The sequence below is a fragment of the Astatotilapia calliptera genome, chromosome 2, assembly GCF_900246225.1.
Source record: "Astatotilapia calliptera chromosome 2, fAstCal1.2, whole genome shotgun sequence".
NCBI lineage: Eukaryota > Metazoa > Chordata > Actinopteri > Cichliformes > Cichlidae > Astatotilapia > Astatotilapia calliptera.
In genome coordinates, this window is record NC_039303.1 from 37,078,207 (window position 1) to 37,093,954 (window position 15,748).

The 15,748-nt window shown below is 41.2% G+C and overlaps 1 protein-coding gene across 1 annotated transcript; it reads right to left on the reverse strand.

The window, feature by feature from the left end:
• Positions 1-1,639: 1,639 nt before the first annotated feature.
• Positions 1,640-14,282, reverse strand: slc30a9 (solute carrier family 30 member 9). The gene is made up of 18 exons (XM_026146664.1): positions 14,151-14,282; positions 13,661-13,813; positions 13,364-13,561; positions 13,104-13,151; positions 12,899-12,998; positions 12,586-12,678; positions 12,362-12,444; positions 11,285-11,343; positions 9,331-9,398; positions 8,505-8,663; positions 7,642-7,777; positions 7,524-7,563; positions 7,373-7,444; positions 6,391-6,498; positions 6,133-6,298; positions 5,704-5,833; positions 4,735-4,848; positions 1,640-3,855 (listed from the first exon to the last, which is right to left on the reverse strand). The coding sequence occupies exons 2-18, from the start codon at positions 13,770-13,772 to the stop codon at positions 3,811-3,813; spliced, it is 1,731 nt and encodes a 576-aa protein (XP_026002449.1). The 5' UTR covers positions 13,773-13,813; positions 14,151-14,282; the 3' UTR covers positions 1,640-3,810.
• Between the last annotated feature and the right edge of the window lie 1,466 nt (positions 14,283-15,748).

Below are 15,748 nucleotides of genomic sequence, written 5' to 3' on the forward strand. Positions count from 1 at the left end.
TGGAGCCTACATGTTAAGAGACTTGGGTTCATGCAGAAGCAGCACAATCAGATGGTACTAACAAAGAAATCTGGATAATTCAACCCAATGAGCTCTTGATGTGCACACGTTTTAACAGTCCGACGTAATGCAGTGCATGTACGCCTTTAACTAAATTAGCATGAACCTAAAAGACATAGCTCAGTGGCAGATCACATGCAGTCCTCGCAGTTTGTGTTTTTAAACGGATGATGTCATTAGTTGGCTGCCATCCACGGGGTCAGGGAAACGCAGTGCCCGAGCCGCACAGCTCTCTATGCTGTCATAGCCCTGTACAATGCTGCTTGAACATGATTAGACAAGGCAGCACTGTAAAGAGGCTAAAAGCGTAGAGCAGGGTGATGATGCTCATCCGCCATGAAGACTTTTCGTGCCATCATACGCGACCTGGATTATTCTAGATGCTCCTCACCTGTGATTGAAACAGCAACCAAATCGATCATTTGGGGGGGGGGGACGTCAGAAAGAAAAAACACACATTTACGCACACACAGTGGGCCCGCGTAAAAGCAAATACACAGTGTTGAGATTTTCTGCAGGAGTGATGAGAGATGATTACAACGCTACGTTTGTTGAATTCAACCCCGCGCTGAAGAGTAATGGGTTTCGGGGTTTTGTAACCACAGACTTGTGGTGATGGAGGAGAGGCTTCATGAAAATCTGAGACCCCAACTGTGCAGGTTAACTGCGCCCCCATCTGTGGGTTGATGGAGGCGAGGGGGGGAAAAAGGATACATCGGAAATAATAACATAAAGCAGCTACATTTTTTTCTTTACCTTTTTGTTTAAAAAAAAAGGCGCCGACAAGATCTGTCTGTAAATGACTGAAAGCGGCGATGTGGCGTGCAGGAGGCTGCGAGAGGGCTGAAGATCTATGTGCTGATCTCCAGACAAGAAAGACGCTCCTCGACGCAGGTTTCTTTTCCCTTTTAATAAAAATGAGCCGATTCAGCCCGAGGATCTATTTTTCTCTCTCTAGCTACACATGCACAAGCGATTCTCTCTGTTTGAGGGGAGACATGGAAGGAAACAGGATGGGCAGTGGCACAACTGACTTGGGAATGGTATGACGAGACATGACACCGATATGCGCGCAACACCCCAAAAATTTAAGACAACATTTAACGGTGAAAAACCTGCAAATGGAGATCGTCCGCCCTCCAGGCTCGGCGAAAAATTATTTCAGTCGAGCAGTCTAGCGTGGTCCGGCCGCGATGCTGTGCGTAATGTTTTGAACGGTCGGTCAATGCGCAGACTGGTTGGAAATGACTGTTTTTATTGACGTCAGCGAACAGGCTAGTGCCCCCCTCTCTCATCCCCACAACTGCACCATCTAATGGACTTGGGTTTACATTCCAGTCATCCATCTGAGCTTTAAACAGGAATCCAGTTCGGGGAAAAACAATGCTTTAAATTCTACGTTTCTAAAAAGCAAGATAAACATATCTGGTGGTGCCTTTTCCAAGACCTACAAAGTTATTTAGGTTTTTTCCGTGTGTGTGTAAGTGTGGAGAAAGAAAGTGTGGAGCTTCTACAAGCAACACCAATGAATATTGGCACAGCATTCAAAACAAAAGAGAATTCAAACAAACGACACAAAAGGAAACCAAAAATAATTTAATAAATTATCTCATATTCGTCCCATGTCCTTCAACAGTAGCGTCATCGTTATGACCCAAGAAGAAACAGTTCACAATCCCCTTCAAAAACACAGATCTGCCTTCCCAACCGAGGCGAAATGACTCCGGCCCCCCTCCTGAAGCATGACAGCACGACGATCATGTGTCAGCGGCAACAAAGAATGACAAGCAAAAACACGTCACAGTCCGGTTTATACAGAACATTAGCAGATACATCATGAAGGAGTAACTTCACAACTTTTTCTTTTTTTGCTCCACAGGGTGACGATGCCTGTAAGTTTTCAGCTGTTGGTGGACTTCAAGAAAAAAAAGAAAAGAAATAAAAGGTAGCTGGTCCACTTGTCTTCATTAAAGATCTCTTATTTATACATGGTGGGCAAGAGGCAAGGACGTTTCCACTCCTTCTGCATTTTATCTTTGGAACAATACAATCAGTCACGTGACAAGACGAGCATTTCTAACCCTAAGAACAGCGTTTAGAGATGTAAAGTCAGTGCCTATTATTGGCTTGGAAGGATGTCGTCATCAGAGCTCGTTTAAGATTATAACCCATTAAATGAAAACAATAATACAGTGCAGGGTTTCCAACACTGTATTCAAGCCCAGTGGTCCAGACCAAGTATTTCAGATTTTTCTTAAAGGCAACAGCGCCAACTGTTAGGTTAGCTACTGTATCTTATTAGGCTACCAGCTCTGCCAGCTGCTTTATACATATAAAACAGCTGTTTGAACGAGTTAGCAGAATCAAGAAGTAAAAACAAAAAGTAAAAAGACTAGGACAAACGTTACGCCTTAATACAATGTTGTTCAGCTGATATTTGATTATGTGAGCATATTTCATCTTGATCTGGGGCTCTCCTGCTGATACACACCGTTTGCTTGCTTGTGTTTGGAGAGAAAAAGTAGTGCTAGCTGTTCACAGTTCCTCAGTGTCACAAAGGCTCCTATGCTTGTCATTCTGTCCTATATATATGGTGGAGGATCATATTAAACATGGCAAAGCTTTCAAAGAATGAGGTCGGCATATGTACAAGTAACCCCTGTGTGCCAGAAGCTTTCTTTTTTGTTTTGCTATGTATGATGACATAGCGAGCCAGTATTCCCAAAATGGCCATCGCAGGAACACAGCTCTGTGAGCAGAGAAGCCCCGCCCACACGTTTAAGCCATCTGCTGAAGGGCAGCCAATCAAAAGACTGTTAGCTTAAAGGTAACCAGGATAAAACAGCTCATTTGAGACTGAGGATGCAATGAGGGCCTGCACCAAGGCCCAGTGTAGGATACAGTCTGGCTTATTTTGAACTGTGAATCATGTAAAGCCAATCTAAGGTAAAAAAAAGTGATGAAACTTTAAACCCTGACTTATCGAGCACTGCTGGTCAGGCCTGTCAACTTTTCTGGCGGAAACTCTGCAAATCCAGGTTAGACAACTTGTATTCATAACATCAAGTCCTACTATATTCACTCTACCTATTAAATATCTCAATAATACCATTTGACTTTCTATAATCGCAATAAAAATCTATTCAACACAAATTCTGTCTTCGTTAGAGAACCTGCGGCATCGCACCGTCTTCAGTTTTGACATTAAAAGGAAACAGAAAGAAAAACCCTCTAACATTGTCTGGTCATTAAATAAGTCTGGGTTGAAATTGTAGCTCTTTGGTTTCCTTTTGCACTAATAAAGGAAACTCTGTCACTGTGGTACAAGTCTAGTAAACGACACTGGTCCTGTTCTCGGTTTTGCTTTAGACACAGACATGAGCCCACATCATGACACTTTTATGGAGGAATGTGAGTCTAAGCAACCAGCCAGTGGACTACGCTGTCGTAGTTTGTGTGCGAATTTCTAGTGAAATTCAAGGAGCCTAATGACAGCCGTTAGTCTTCTGCCAGAAACACTCGCACTGGAATGTGAAAGCGGATCTCTGGCAGGGTGAACTCACAGTGTCCCAGACTGAAGTTCGGGCATAGCTGCTCGAACACTGTCTGTGCTCATCCTTCTGGACTATTCTACAGTAAGACTTGAGAAGTTGTGCGGGTTTGTTGTCCGTGTTTGTTTTGTAGTCAGAAAGAGAGGCAGAGGCAGGCGTGGCCGTCCTTCCAGCTTTTTCTTCATGGCATTTCGGGATGTTAGAGTATCTCCAAGTCTACATGACGGACCTCTGGGTTGCGTTGCTGTAGAGGCACAAAACCAAAGTTACGCACAAACTTGACTTGCAATTCTTAATCAAATACTTTTATTTAAAAATACCATTCTATGGTGAAAACGGAGGTTTGTGGCTTATGATAGGTTGGAAGCCTGGATCACTGCGATCCTCTTCACAAAAAGCTAACAGGATGTTTTTTGCTGAAAATAATGTCTGAGTGAAAAAAAGCGTATAATTTTTCTTTATCAAACCGCCACCAAATCTATGTTTTTGATATGTAAATGCAATTCCCAGAAGCAACATTGTCAACGTTAGGCTTTAAATGAACGACACCATGGCTGGATGATCAGAAATGGATCTTTTTTGGGAGATGGGATCATGTTAGATTTCCCAGACAACACTCTTAGTCAAATTCACAAGTGGGATATTTCTTATTTCTTTACAAAATCTGAAAAGCTGCTGCAATTATTTTAACAAGGACATTATTATAATGAACTCAGTGACTGAGATATGAGAGCTCATCCTGAGTGTTTCCCAGCTTAAAACAGGAATCTGGAGGGAGTGACTACGAATACAAACACAAAGGGTCTGCATCTTCTCAATTCATGCAACAGATTCTTTTGCCTTAGGAGAACTTTAAGCATTCCCCTTTTTGCCATTTAAGTAACAAAAATGTATTTTAAACTTGAGCAAATGAAACCCAACTTTACAAAAAATGTATTAAACATCACAATACTGGTGATCCTTCTCCGGTCTAAGGCCATGACCTCTTTGGGCACCAAAAGTGTTTCGTGATGCATGAAAAAATAAAGTCATTCCCAGATTTTATGACTTTTTCCTGCTGCACTCTGTAACAGCATGAGACAAACAACAAACTAGAATAGCAAAGAAATGTATATTTCAGTACTTTGAGCTCTTTCTCCAACCGGTCCACCTCAGCTCCCAGGGTGTCGATGATGTTCTCTCCGTGTTTCAGCATGAAGTTCTCCAGCTCCTCCGGGGTTTTCACCCGCTGAATGTCCTGCAGAGACACAAACACAAACATGTAGTTTTGTCAGTAAAGATACGGGTCAACATTCATGACATCGGTCCTAGCCTGCTATTAGTGATCATTGGCTAATGCAGCTCATCTGTGCCTTCAAGGCTATAAAACATGGCCCACCTGCTCAGCCATGTGATGTCTGTCTCTTGGGTGCTTGCGTTAAATAAAACAGATTTAAATTAAACTTAGATTTTATTTGAATCTGGTGTGGTCTCCCAATTACTGTCTGAACTTTGAGGAATGTAGTGACAGCAAAAACACCATACGATAATTAATAATAATAAAAAAGTGTCTTTAACAACGTCAGATGCACACCGCACTAAACTCAAAGATTTTGTTTCACCAGTGAATGTCAAGAACATACTTGAAGCAACTGATGTCTGTGTAAAAAGATCAGTAATCACTGGAATTCATACTGAAGAACTGTATGACACACTGCATAGCTCATGGCCTGCAAGGACAATAACTCCTGCAGATGATAATTACACATTTATGTGTGGAAGACACAAGAATGTGACATTTAACAGGATTAGTTCTTTTATATTTCAGGACTCAAGGTGGCTGTGTACATCTGACGTTTTTAGAGAAGTAAGGATTTCTACATGCAAATGATCATGAACTGTTTGCTCAACACGATGAGCTGTGTTCACAGGATAAATAACTTCAGGGAACAGATTAGAATCTTGTATACAGAAAAAAACTATTTGCATAGTGTTCCTGACTTTATTAATAAGTTATTAAAGCAACTACTAAAAATAGCAGTGGCCAAACATCCAGTCCACAAACTGCTCTCATTCTGAGTACAAACATCAATACTAAAACAAGATAACTTACGTTGAGGATTTGGTCAATGTCTTGTTTTTCCAGATAAGACCGTGTCACCACGCGGCCATCGAAGTCAACTTCAGCCTTGAAGCGCACTTTACTCAGTCCCATATCAGTGGCCTTCACATCATGGATGGCCCTGCCAACAACACAATAAAACATCTCAATGGAAGAAACAGAAAAACTACGGATCTTAGTGGAGGGAATCTGCTACAACACAAAACGATCCAAATGCAAATGCAACAAATAAAAGAAACCAGTGAAACTGGTTAAAGGGTCATTTTTAATTTGAACTGCTGTTCACTGCATGTTGATTTAATCTTGACCACTTGTTTGTGGGAGGATTCAATTTATCAAAACGAATCATCCAGATTCGGAGTTAATCGAGACCGAGTTCGTGTTTTGCAGTCGAGGAGGTTCGCGTGTGCGTTTGCTGACCTTACAGCAGGATCGTTCTCCAGAAACTCTGTGAGCTTCTGCACGCGCTCAGCCTGTATGGAGCGTCCCAGCAGGGCCTCTGTGTTAGTGTAGATGAGGAAGGCGGAGACTGTGCCCAGCAATGTGCCAACGCCAAGAGAGCCCAAACTATCATAGGCCGGGTTACCTGGGGTCAGCGAGTAAACATTCAGGTTAATGACTCCAGTCCAAAAGATCGGAAACATTATAAAACCGAGACATGACAACTCATGTATTTACCTGTAAGTGAGGTGAGCCCCATGCAACCAGCAGCCAGGATAACTCCCAGTACAGCAGCAGCATCCTCCAGCAGCACCACATTGGTGCTGGGGTCTCGGCTCTGCATCACTGCACACATGAAATAATACGAGAGCTTATTTATAGCTGAATTTTCAGATTTCTGACTTTATTTTGCAATATGCAAATTAATTCTGCCTCAGTGATGCCGTCTACACACAGCAAGACAAAACACACTATTTTCATTTTACACCTCATCCTGCTGTAAGTGTAATCGCAACAAAATCTCGAGTTATTTCCATACATATTTTCTTTAAGTTAAAAGGCACAATCATACATGTGCCTACTTACCAACACAAAAACATGCGTGTTGTCAAATAGCAGTTCCTAACATGGAAATCTCTAAGAGGCAGCCATAATAGCAGCTGTTTTAATGCTTTTAGCACAGGATACACTTTAGCATCCACTATGAAAGGAAAGGAGATAATTCACTGACAAGTACAGATGATCATCATGTAAATTACTGCCATGTTTTCCACAAATAGTCATAAACTGCTAATATATTGATATCATTTGATCTTTTCTTTAACACTTTCACCCTTTCAAACAAGAATGCTAAAGGCAATTATGAACCGTGGGCTAATGTAACAGAAACTGTGGGACACAGCATTTTAATCCTAATATTTATATACAGAGCACTTTTCTCAACACATATTACAATAACTGTAATATGTGTAACTCAGTTTGCACTTATTTAATCTCATTCGAGAATTTCATTGGATTATATTCACACAAAGACAAGTTAACCTGCATAATCTCATCCAAAGAATATTTTTGCTCAGTTATTCATGTTGAGATAAGATGCTTTCGTTTTTGCAGTTGGGACATTGTAGTCCCAAACAAAATGAGCACATATTTGCCACATTGACCTGGAATAAATTGTAGCGCCAGGTGTAAAGACAGATATGAACTGATCTGTACGTACCATATTCATAAAAAGACAATCCTTGCTGGCGGGCGCTCCTCTTTATCTCATTGATGGCAACCAGTAATGTGGCTGAGAAAGAAACAGATGTCTGAGAACAAGCTGCAGAGCAATATCTGATCTGATCTGTTGGTTCATTACTATAACTTACCTCCTTCAGACACCAGAGAGCCCGCCAAAATACAGTAAGCCTGCAATGAAGAAAAAAATATGTCGGGAAATGTTTTTTAAATTTGTTTTGAATAATTTGAGTCAACACAGACACTCACCCATAACAAAGACTCGATGGGTTCCGGGTGCAGCAATCCCATGATGCCGTGGTACCAAGAGAGGCCTGCTCCCATCATAAAAATGCCCACCCCACTGATGAGGGAGGCAATGTAGCGCATGTTGGAAAAGCCATATCTAAATATCAGAACAAAAAAGCAAATACAGAGCAATGGCGCTCAATTACAGCCAACATTTACTCCACCATTTTTTATGTAGAGCAATAACAGAGATGTGACACCCGCCGCAGCCTCAAAGAGTCAATCATCAGCTGAAGCAGGCACACCGAGCGACACTGAGGTACCCACAGAAGACGTTTTGTGGGCACATCTGCTCACCATCATAGCAAAAAACTCTTTTTTTTTTTCTTACTGTCTTCATAATTAGTTGCAATGTCATGAAACTTCACAAATAGATAGAAAACGGATAACTTAGAAGGTGGGAAAAAAGCCTTGTAGATTTATTTTGCATAAGGACACAAAACCTTTTAAATGTTTTTTACCACTGAAAGTAAAGTTATAAATTTACATAAGAAAGTTCAAAAGACCTACCTGGAGAAAATGGCTTACTTATACTCACTATGTGCATCCTCATCTCCAAAAATTTTAAAAAATGGTGTGGGTGTCTTTTCCAAATCCTTTCTCCCTTCTATGAATTATTTATTAGCAAGTATCCACATCAATGTATCTAATGTTTCTACATTTCTATACTTCTGTAGTGCCAATGTTAGTAATGTGCAAGAAAATTTAATATTTGGGTGCTGACAATATGCTGCAACTGACTTTGACACATTACTGCTTTTATTCCTTTTCTGGCGAGCACTGAACCTCTTCTTTTAATTAGTACAGGAAGGTGTAACACTTACGGGTGCACGGCATCTGGGTTGCGGACAGACTGGCTGATTCCCAGAGCGAGCAGAGCCTGGTTGCACGTGTCGGCCAAAGAGTGGATGGCTTCAGAGAACATGCTAGCTGATCCAGTGTAGACCCAAGCCAGGAGCTTGAAAAAGAAATTCAGCCCATTTCTGAGAACAGAACATAAATAAGTGAAGAGCTCACCGGGCACACAGATGTAAAGTTTCACATTTCAAGCTCAACAACAGTTCTGATTAAATTGGTTTATAGATTTATCAGGTTGCCTGCACTGAAACCCATTTCTTAAAAACTGTTTTAATCCAACATTGTGTGTAAATTGTTCCAATTTCTATTCTAATGCCTCTCAATCACTGTCATGTGCACTATGCAGTCCAGTGAGCCTCTCACCACTCTCCTATTTCATACTGATTTTGCTACATGTGACTGCACATGTTCTCTAACACAATCACCTTAACTTAATAAGCCACAGGACTGCACATGATGCATGCAGTTTCCATGCAATTCCTAATAGAAATGTGTGCATTTCTCGGGGAGTCTTTACAAGTTACTTCTCATCTGAGTTCACATGAATGTTTTGCACTTTTATTCATCCGCAGCAGATTTCTGTTTTGCCGTTTGATTATTTTTGCACCTTCTGATACTTATCCAGCATATTGTATGTAGTAACCCTGCTGAGAACAGACCCGTAGCTCCTCTCTCTAATCCAATACCTCCCACTGTGTGTGCAAGAGCTCAGCAAAGCTGCTGAGTGCAGAAAGACTTGGCCACAAGACCAAAATGCACTCATGAATGAGGGAGACTGGTGAAACAACTTACATGCAAATAGCAACCATGACCACCTTCCCTGGCCCTTGTAGAAATGTTGTCCTCTGGCCTGATCGTGGCTTTATGAAAGATAAGAGACATTATTACTCTGCAGTTAAAAGGAAATAAGACCTGTACTACGAAGCAGGATTACAGGCTTAACGAGATGACTTCAGTGTTAACATATGAAGGTGCTACACCACCACTGGAACTTAACCTGAGCAGGTTTTACTCGAGATCAGCAGATACGAAACCATCACCATTCCTAGAAGATCCAGTGGCCCACAGTGTGCAGATAAAAAAGAAAAAGAGGGTCTATAGTTTTTAGAGACCATCTAAACAGTTCCCTTAAATAAACACATTCTAAGTGCAGGGAACCTATGGCCTTCAATTCTGTCCTGTTGGGATACACAGGGGTACAAAGCAGCACAGATTGGGCCTCAAAAACAAATACTGTGTACGCACCAATCTGTGCATAAATCCTGCGTACGAACAGTTCACACACAAATCAGTAATTTATTAATAATTTGGTATCTGAATTTGTTTGTACCTCTTGAACATCTTTAAAAAAACAAACAAAAAAACCTACTTACTACTACTGATTATTACCATTATCAGTTTTTCTTGTTATTATCATTATTATCTTTGGTCATAATTTACAGCCTTCATCTAGATACACCTGCTCACATTCATACAAACACACTGGTTTGGCAGCAGCAGTTGTGTTCACTATAACATGCCTTATGTATTTAACTTGTCTTGAACCTGTGGTTCCAATATCTTTTGCTACCAAGGCTGCTGGATTGGACTTTTTACTTTTACCATTTTAAACCTTGTGGGGTGCTTCCTGTTTTAGGCAGCCCACTTTAAATCAGATTAATTTGCACAAACACAGGTAAAAACCAAAGTGACCAATTTCAAAGTAGAGCACATATACAACTATATTCTTTTTTTTTTAGTTCTTTCATTTCTGAAATGCAAGATGTATTACTGTACAGAAAAAGAAAAGCATCAGATAAATACCAGTTAAATACCAAATAATCATAAATGGCCCGCTGCTACGTGCCACTTGAGAGGATGATATTACTACGATCGTTATTGGGCTCATATATGATTTGTGGCTCCATGCAAATTTTTGTGTGCTCAAAAATGTCCCTTTTGATACTAAAGGCTGAGGAGCTATGACCCAACTACTCTTTGTTCGTAAAAGACACCACTAGACAACAAATCAGCAGATCTGTGTTTGTGATGGGTCTACCCCGGGAAACCCCGGGTTGACTTTGAGAATTAATAACCACCTTTGAGTAATGTGGAAAAGCTATCCTATGTATGCTGAACTTACACTGCAGTACATGCTCTAGGTATCCAAAAACCCTAGTTTAGGTTGCTAAGCAAATAAGAAGATGTATGTATGTTGTTGTCAGGATGTAACACACCAGTAGAGTATAGAAAATACCATGACGCTCCAGACAAATGGAGAACAGTGCAGTCACTGAAATAATGTCAGCATCGTAGACTAAAAAGGGGGACTGTGTGAATGCCAACAGATAATAGGAATGTGTCAGAGATGCAGTGACCTCTCTAACAGGGGCAAAGATCAGGTAAACACCAACTGATACTATTTTATCCAAAGAACTTGGACGTGGGTAGATTAACATTACTTATCATGCTATGGACAGCTGGTAATATTATGTAAATAGTAAATGAACTGGTTCTTATATAGCGCTTTTCTACTCTACCTGAGCATTCACAGGACCTTATACAACTTGTCTCGTTCACACACACAAAAAAAAGTGCTTTATATCTAACATTCATACACCAAGGGAGCAACTTGGGATTAGCATCTTGCCCAATGATATTTGGCCTGCAGAGTGGACCAGAAAGGGATCGAACCATCAACCTTTCATTTAGTAGATGATCTGCTCTAACCCCTAAACAATTACAGCAATAGAAGCAAAGAGCTCACCTTAGTGTTTCCCCAAAAGTCTTTATATTCTTGCAACAAGCGCTGATTCCGAAAAATATCTTAAAATAAAGAAAAAAAGGGCAAAACAAAGCTGATTAGTTCACAGAGCAACAAACGACAGAATCATTTCACATAAATAAAAAAAACAACAATGTCATCATTAATACATGTTTCCACCTGCTATTTCATGGCTGCTGTTAAACATTTTGTCACCAAAAATCAAGCTTCGGATTAGAACTTCACTGTTGTGTGTGTTTACATGCATGAAGCATTTGAATAGAGTAAATCATTTTGACATGCACTGGATTGCCTGACTTTCTGGAAACAGTAGTAGTAGCTGCGCTTCTGATGATTTTCTACTTTTATCCTCACCTTGCTGCGTAGATTTCAGTTTCTCCTCTCTGCCGCATTTGTGACTTATTTTTCATCTTTGAAAGGACCTACACTGCATTCTTGTTGTGTTGACGAAACAGACATGCACAGTAAGGATAACTGGCAGGACATTTTGATCCAAAGGAGCACAGATGGGTCAGAACCTTCCCACTGGTGCATTCATATCTAGCGTTTTTATTCAGGTCAGGCTTTTAATCTTGTTACTTTTGTGCATGTGAGCATGGCTGCTGTCACTGTTAACTCCACACTTGCCTAACTCAAGGTTGACTGCTAGGTATAATTTTTAAATGTTAAGATTTAGTCCGTATACGCTTCAAAGCCACTTGTCTTTGTCTCTGAGTTTCTTTAACACTGATGGCCAGACAGTTAGTTTGTATATCACAGCTGACATGACAAATGATCTATAACATGTTAAGTTAACTTTATTGTGTTAGGGTGTCCCGACAAATATTTATTTTCCGTGTCAGGCTTTGAGTGCGAAGAACTGGAATATTTCAGTACATTAGATCTAACAACGTGAGCGTTTGTCAGAGGTTTTAGAGTAATATGGTGAGCAAAAAGAGTGTACTCAGTACACTGTGGCTACGTATTCCAACTGCAATGTTTTCTATAAATTAGCAAAAAGTTTTGAAATTTCAAAGCCTGTTGAACTGTTTTGGATTAAGACCAAAGATAAAAACCTACTCTCTTGGTACTCTCTCTCCACCTCTTTCCTGAGGTTTCTCTCTCTGGCCAGAGCTTCATGGCTTCCCCAAACATCTAGTGCTCTAATAACAAAGAGAAATAACTGAATTAACAGGGGTTAAGAGAAAAATATCAGTGAAGTCTCTGGATTAAGCAGTAATAGTTTGGGAGGTGTTGTAACGTATTTGTGCTTAAGATGGAAAGCAGAGGTGTTTAACACTTACTTGGCCTCAACGTCTGAGCGCAGGAAGACAGTGAAAGCCTCTGTGTCATCATGGGGGCTGCGCCTTCTGATCTTCCGGAGTTGTTCCAAATCACTGTGAAGACGTGAGGGTAAGACTTAAGTTAGACCCATGCTGCACAAGGCAGTCCTACATTAGTTAATCACAGCAGCACACATCCTTATTAACCAAAAGAAATTTGTCTACCAGCATCTAAGTTAGCAGAAAACACTCAGCTTAGCTTTGATGATTTACAATTTGGTGCTGTTGTATAAATCAAACATTGAATGTTAAACAACTGAGGACGAGGAGTTACCTTGGTTTGAGGCAGAACTCATTCATCGCTCTGACTGCAGTGATGAAGTTGTTCTGAGTGTATTTGGCTCCATATTCCCTTTTCTTCAGGACAGCACGAACTGCATGTGACCACAGTGGGAAATTAAATTCAAGCTACCCGATCACACCCACATTCTTATTTTAAATGAGTTTAACGTGATGGAATGACAAATGTTGTTCTTTACCTTTCACTTGAATTGTCTCTGCTTTAGTCAGACCCTGAGGTGTTGCACCTATTAGAACAAATAATGTATCTTAACTGCACATTCCTCACATCATACATTTATCATTTAACTGTTTCCTACTGTTTGTGTTGACACGAGAAGCAACAAATACAAAAATATGCTTGATTATAAAGGAAAACCTGTGCACATCACAATGGTTTAAATCAAGTCTCTCAACAGCTACAATTTATGGAGCTTATGGAAATCTTCAAGTTTCTTACCTGGTGATTCTGGGGTGGCCTGTGCAGCACCAGATACAACCTTTGCTGCAAAGGGGGCATCACCTGATGGTGGTTTTGGGGGACCATCTTTACCGGTATCAGAGGTAGAGTAATACTGGACCTTGCCCAACCCTAGAGAAACTACACGGCAGTCTGGGAGGCTGAACCATAAGCTGTGTAGCCCTCCGCTTTGCCAACCTGTGCAACACAATCACAACTTGCCTTTTCATGCCCTCTCAAACAAACATCAAGCCTTAAGAGAATGAACAGATGACCTTAACGTGAAAGTCTGCTCACCATGGCACAGCTGCGGAAACCTCGGGGGCCGCTGTGACAGGGACGATCTCTGTTGCAATGAGACCCTGCGGAAAACATGCCACGGTCTGTGGGCGGCCAGGCTGGGAAACATCCTCGCTGTAGCGGGAATCGGTACTGACGCACAGGAACTTTCTATGCAAGAGTCACAGACAGTCCGCACGTCAACGTAACCCACTTCTGACAGATTAAGGCCTCTCACGTCCACACAGTATCACCAAGCAACTACGTTAGCATGGCTGCAAACAAGCGTTTAACTGACACGGATGTCAGTTAAACCCCGTACCTGCTTGCAAGCACTCACAGAGATAACCCGGCGGTTACGTACCAAACAAGCTAACCTTGCTAGCCAACACCGTGAGCTAGTAACCCTGAGCCCTCGTAGGTAACAAGTGCCGTATAACATTTTAATTCACTTAGAAACACCTGACTAGAGCGTACATTTAAATGGAGTGCTCATAGAACCCAGTACCTTTCTGTGGTGAGGTTTATTCAGCATAATCTGTGTCCATTTTGCGAATCTATGGCCAAACTGATGATGTGAACGCCACTGTAGCTTCACAAACACACACGTGACTTGTGACGTGAAGTATTCGGCGTTGCTTTAACAGATATCGCGATATTTTACAAACCGTTGTTTGGACCATTCGTTTTGACATCTGACCAGGAATTTCTTTGAAGCCGTAGTTTGCTCTAGTATTTGATGCTTCTTGAAGAGTTTCTATGCTTCTATCAGTTTTTGGTTTCGATGCTCGTCTTGTAAATTCACCAGCAGGAAAAAATATGCTTTATGTGAAAAAGTGTTCATTTATTTATTTTATACTACAAAAAGATGACCCATATAAATCATGACTTGATTTATCAAGGGGAAGAAAAAGCTATCAAAACTTACCATATGAAAAAATACACCAACTCCACTTGTTAAATTATGAATTCACTGTGGTTAACCATATTTTTTGGAAAGCTGAGTTCAGTTTTACTAGCCACAGTCAGCTGTTGAGAAAAGGAACACAAAGGCTTGTCTTAGAAGAATAGAATAGAATAATCCTTTAATTGTCCCACAACGGGAAATGTGGTTGTAACAGCAGCCAGAAAGACACATATACAAACAAACAGTACACAGGACACAGAACAGAAACATACACAATTTTTCTTACATATTTACATTAAGGATAATGGTTACTATAAACAGAGTACAGTTATTAAATTAAATAAAAATAACTACAAATAAGAGGCAAACCAGGTTGTAGTGCGAATCGGTTGATTAAATTATTGCAGTTACAGCGCAGATGTAAACATCCACGTTTGTTGGGAGCAGTTCTGATTGTACAGTCTGACAGCTGCAGGGAGGAAAGACCTGCAGAAACGCTCCTTCCTGCATCGAGGATGCAGCAGTCTGTCACTGAAGCAGCTCTGCAGTTCAGCAACATTTACATGCATGGGCTGGGAGACTCTGTCCATCAGAGATGTTATTTTGGCCAGAGTCCTTCTGTCTCCCACCACCTGCACTGGGTCCAGGGTGCATCCCAGAACAGAGCTGGCCTTCCTGATGAGTTTATCCAACCTCTTCCTCTCAGCTGAAGATAAACTGCTGCTCCAACACACCACACTGTAAAAAATGACAGATGTCACCACAGAGTCATAGAAGGTCTTTAAAAGCGCTCCCTGGACTCCAAATGACCTCAGCCGCCTCAGGAGGTAGCGTCTGCTCTGACCCTTCCTGTAAAGAGCATCAGTGTTGTGGCTCCAGTCCAGTTTATTATTCAGGTGAACACCCAGGTACCTATAGGAGTCCACTATCTCAATGTCCACTCCCTGGACGTCTGCAGTGTAGAGGGTGAAGAGGAACGGTGCCAGCACAGTGTGGGGCCCCCGTACTGCAGACCAGCGTGTCAGAGACACAGCCCTGTGTCCTCACATACTGTGGGCGTCCTGTGAGGTAGTCCAGTATCTGGGACATGTGTTGGTCCACTCCTGATAGCTCCAGCTTGTCTCTCAGAAGTCGTGGCTGGATGGTGTTAAAAGCACTGGAGAAATCAAAGAACATGATCCTATGGAAAGGGAACAAAA

What these genes read in the sequence shown, in the direction of transcription:
- slc30a9 (XM_026146664.1), bottom strand. Translation starts at nt 13,772, where the DNA reads ATGTTTCCCAGCCTGGCCGCCCACAGACCGTGGCATGTTTTCCGCAGG. An exon ending in GGCCACCCCAGAATCACCAG is followed by an intron (nt 13,152 to 13,363) that starts GTAAGAAACTTG and finishes TTGTTCTAATAG; the next exon opens with GTGCAACACCTCAGGGTCTG. An exon ending in AGAGACAATTCAAGTGAAAG is followed by an intron (nt 12,999 to 13,103) that starts GTAAAGAACAAC and finishes GGTCACATGCAG; the next exon opens with TTCGTGCTGTCCTGAAGAAA.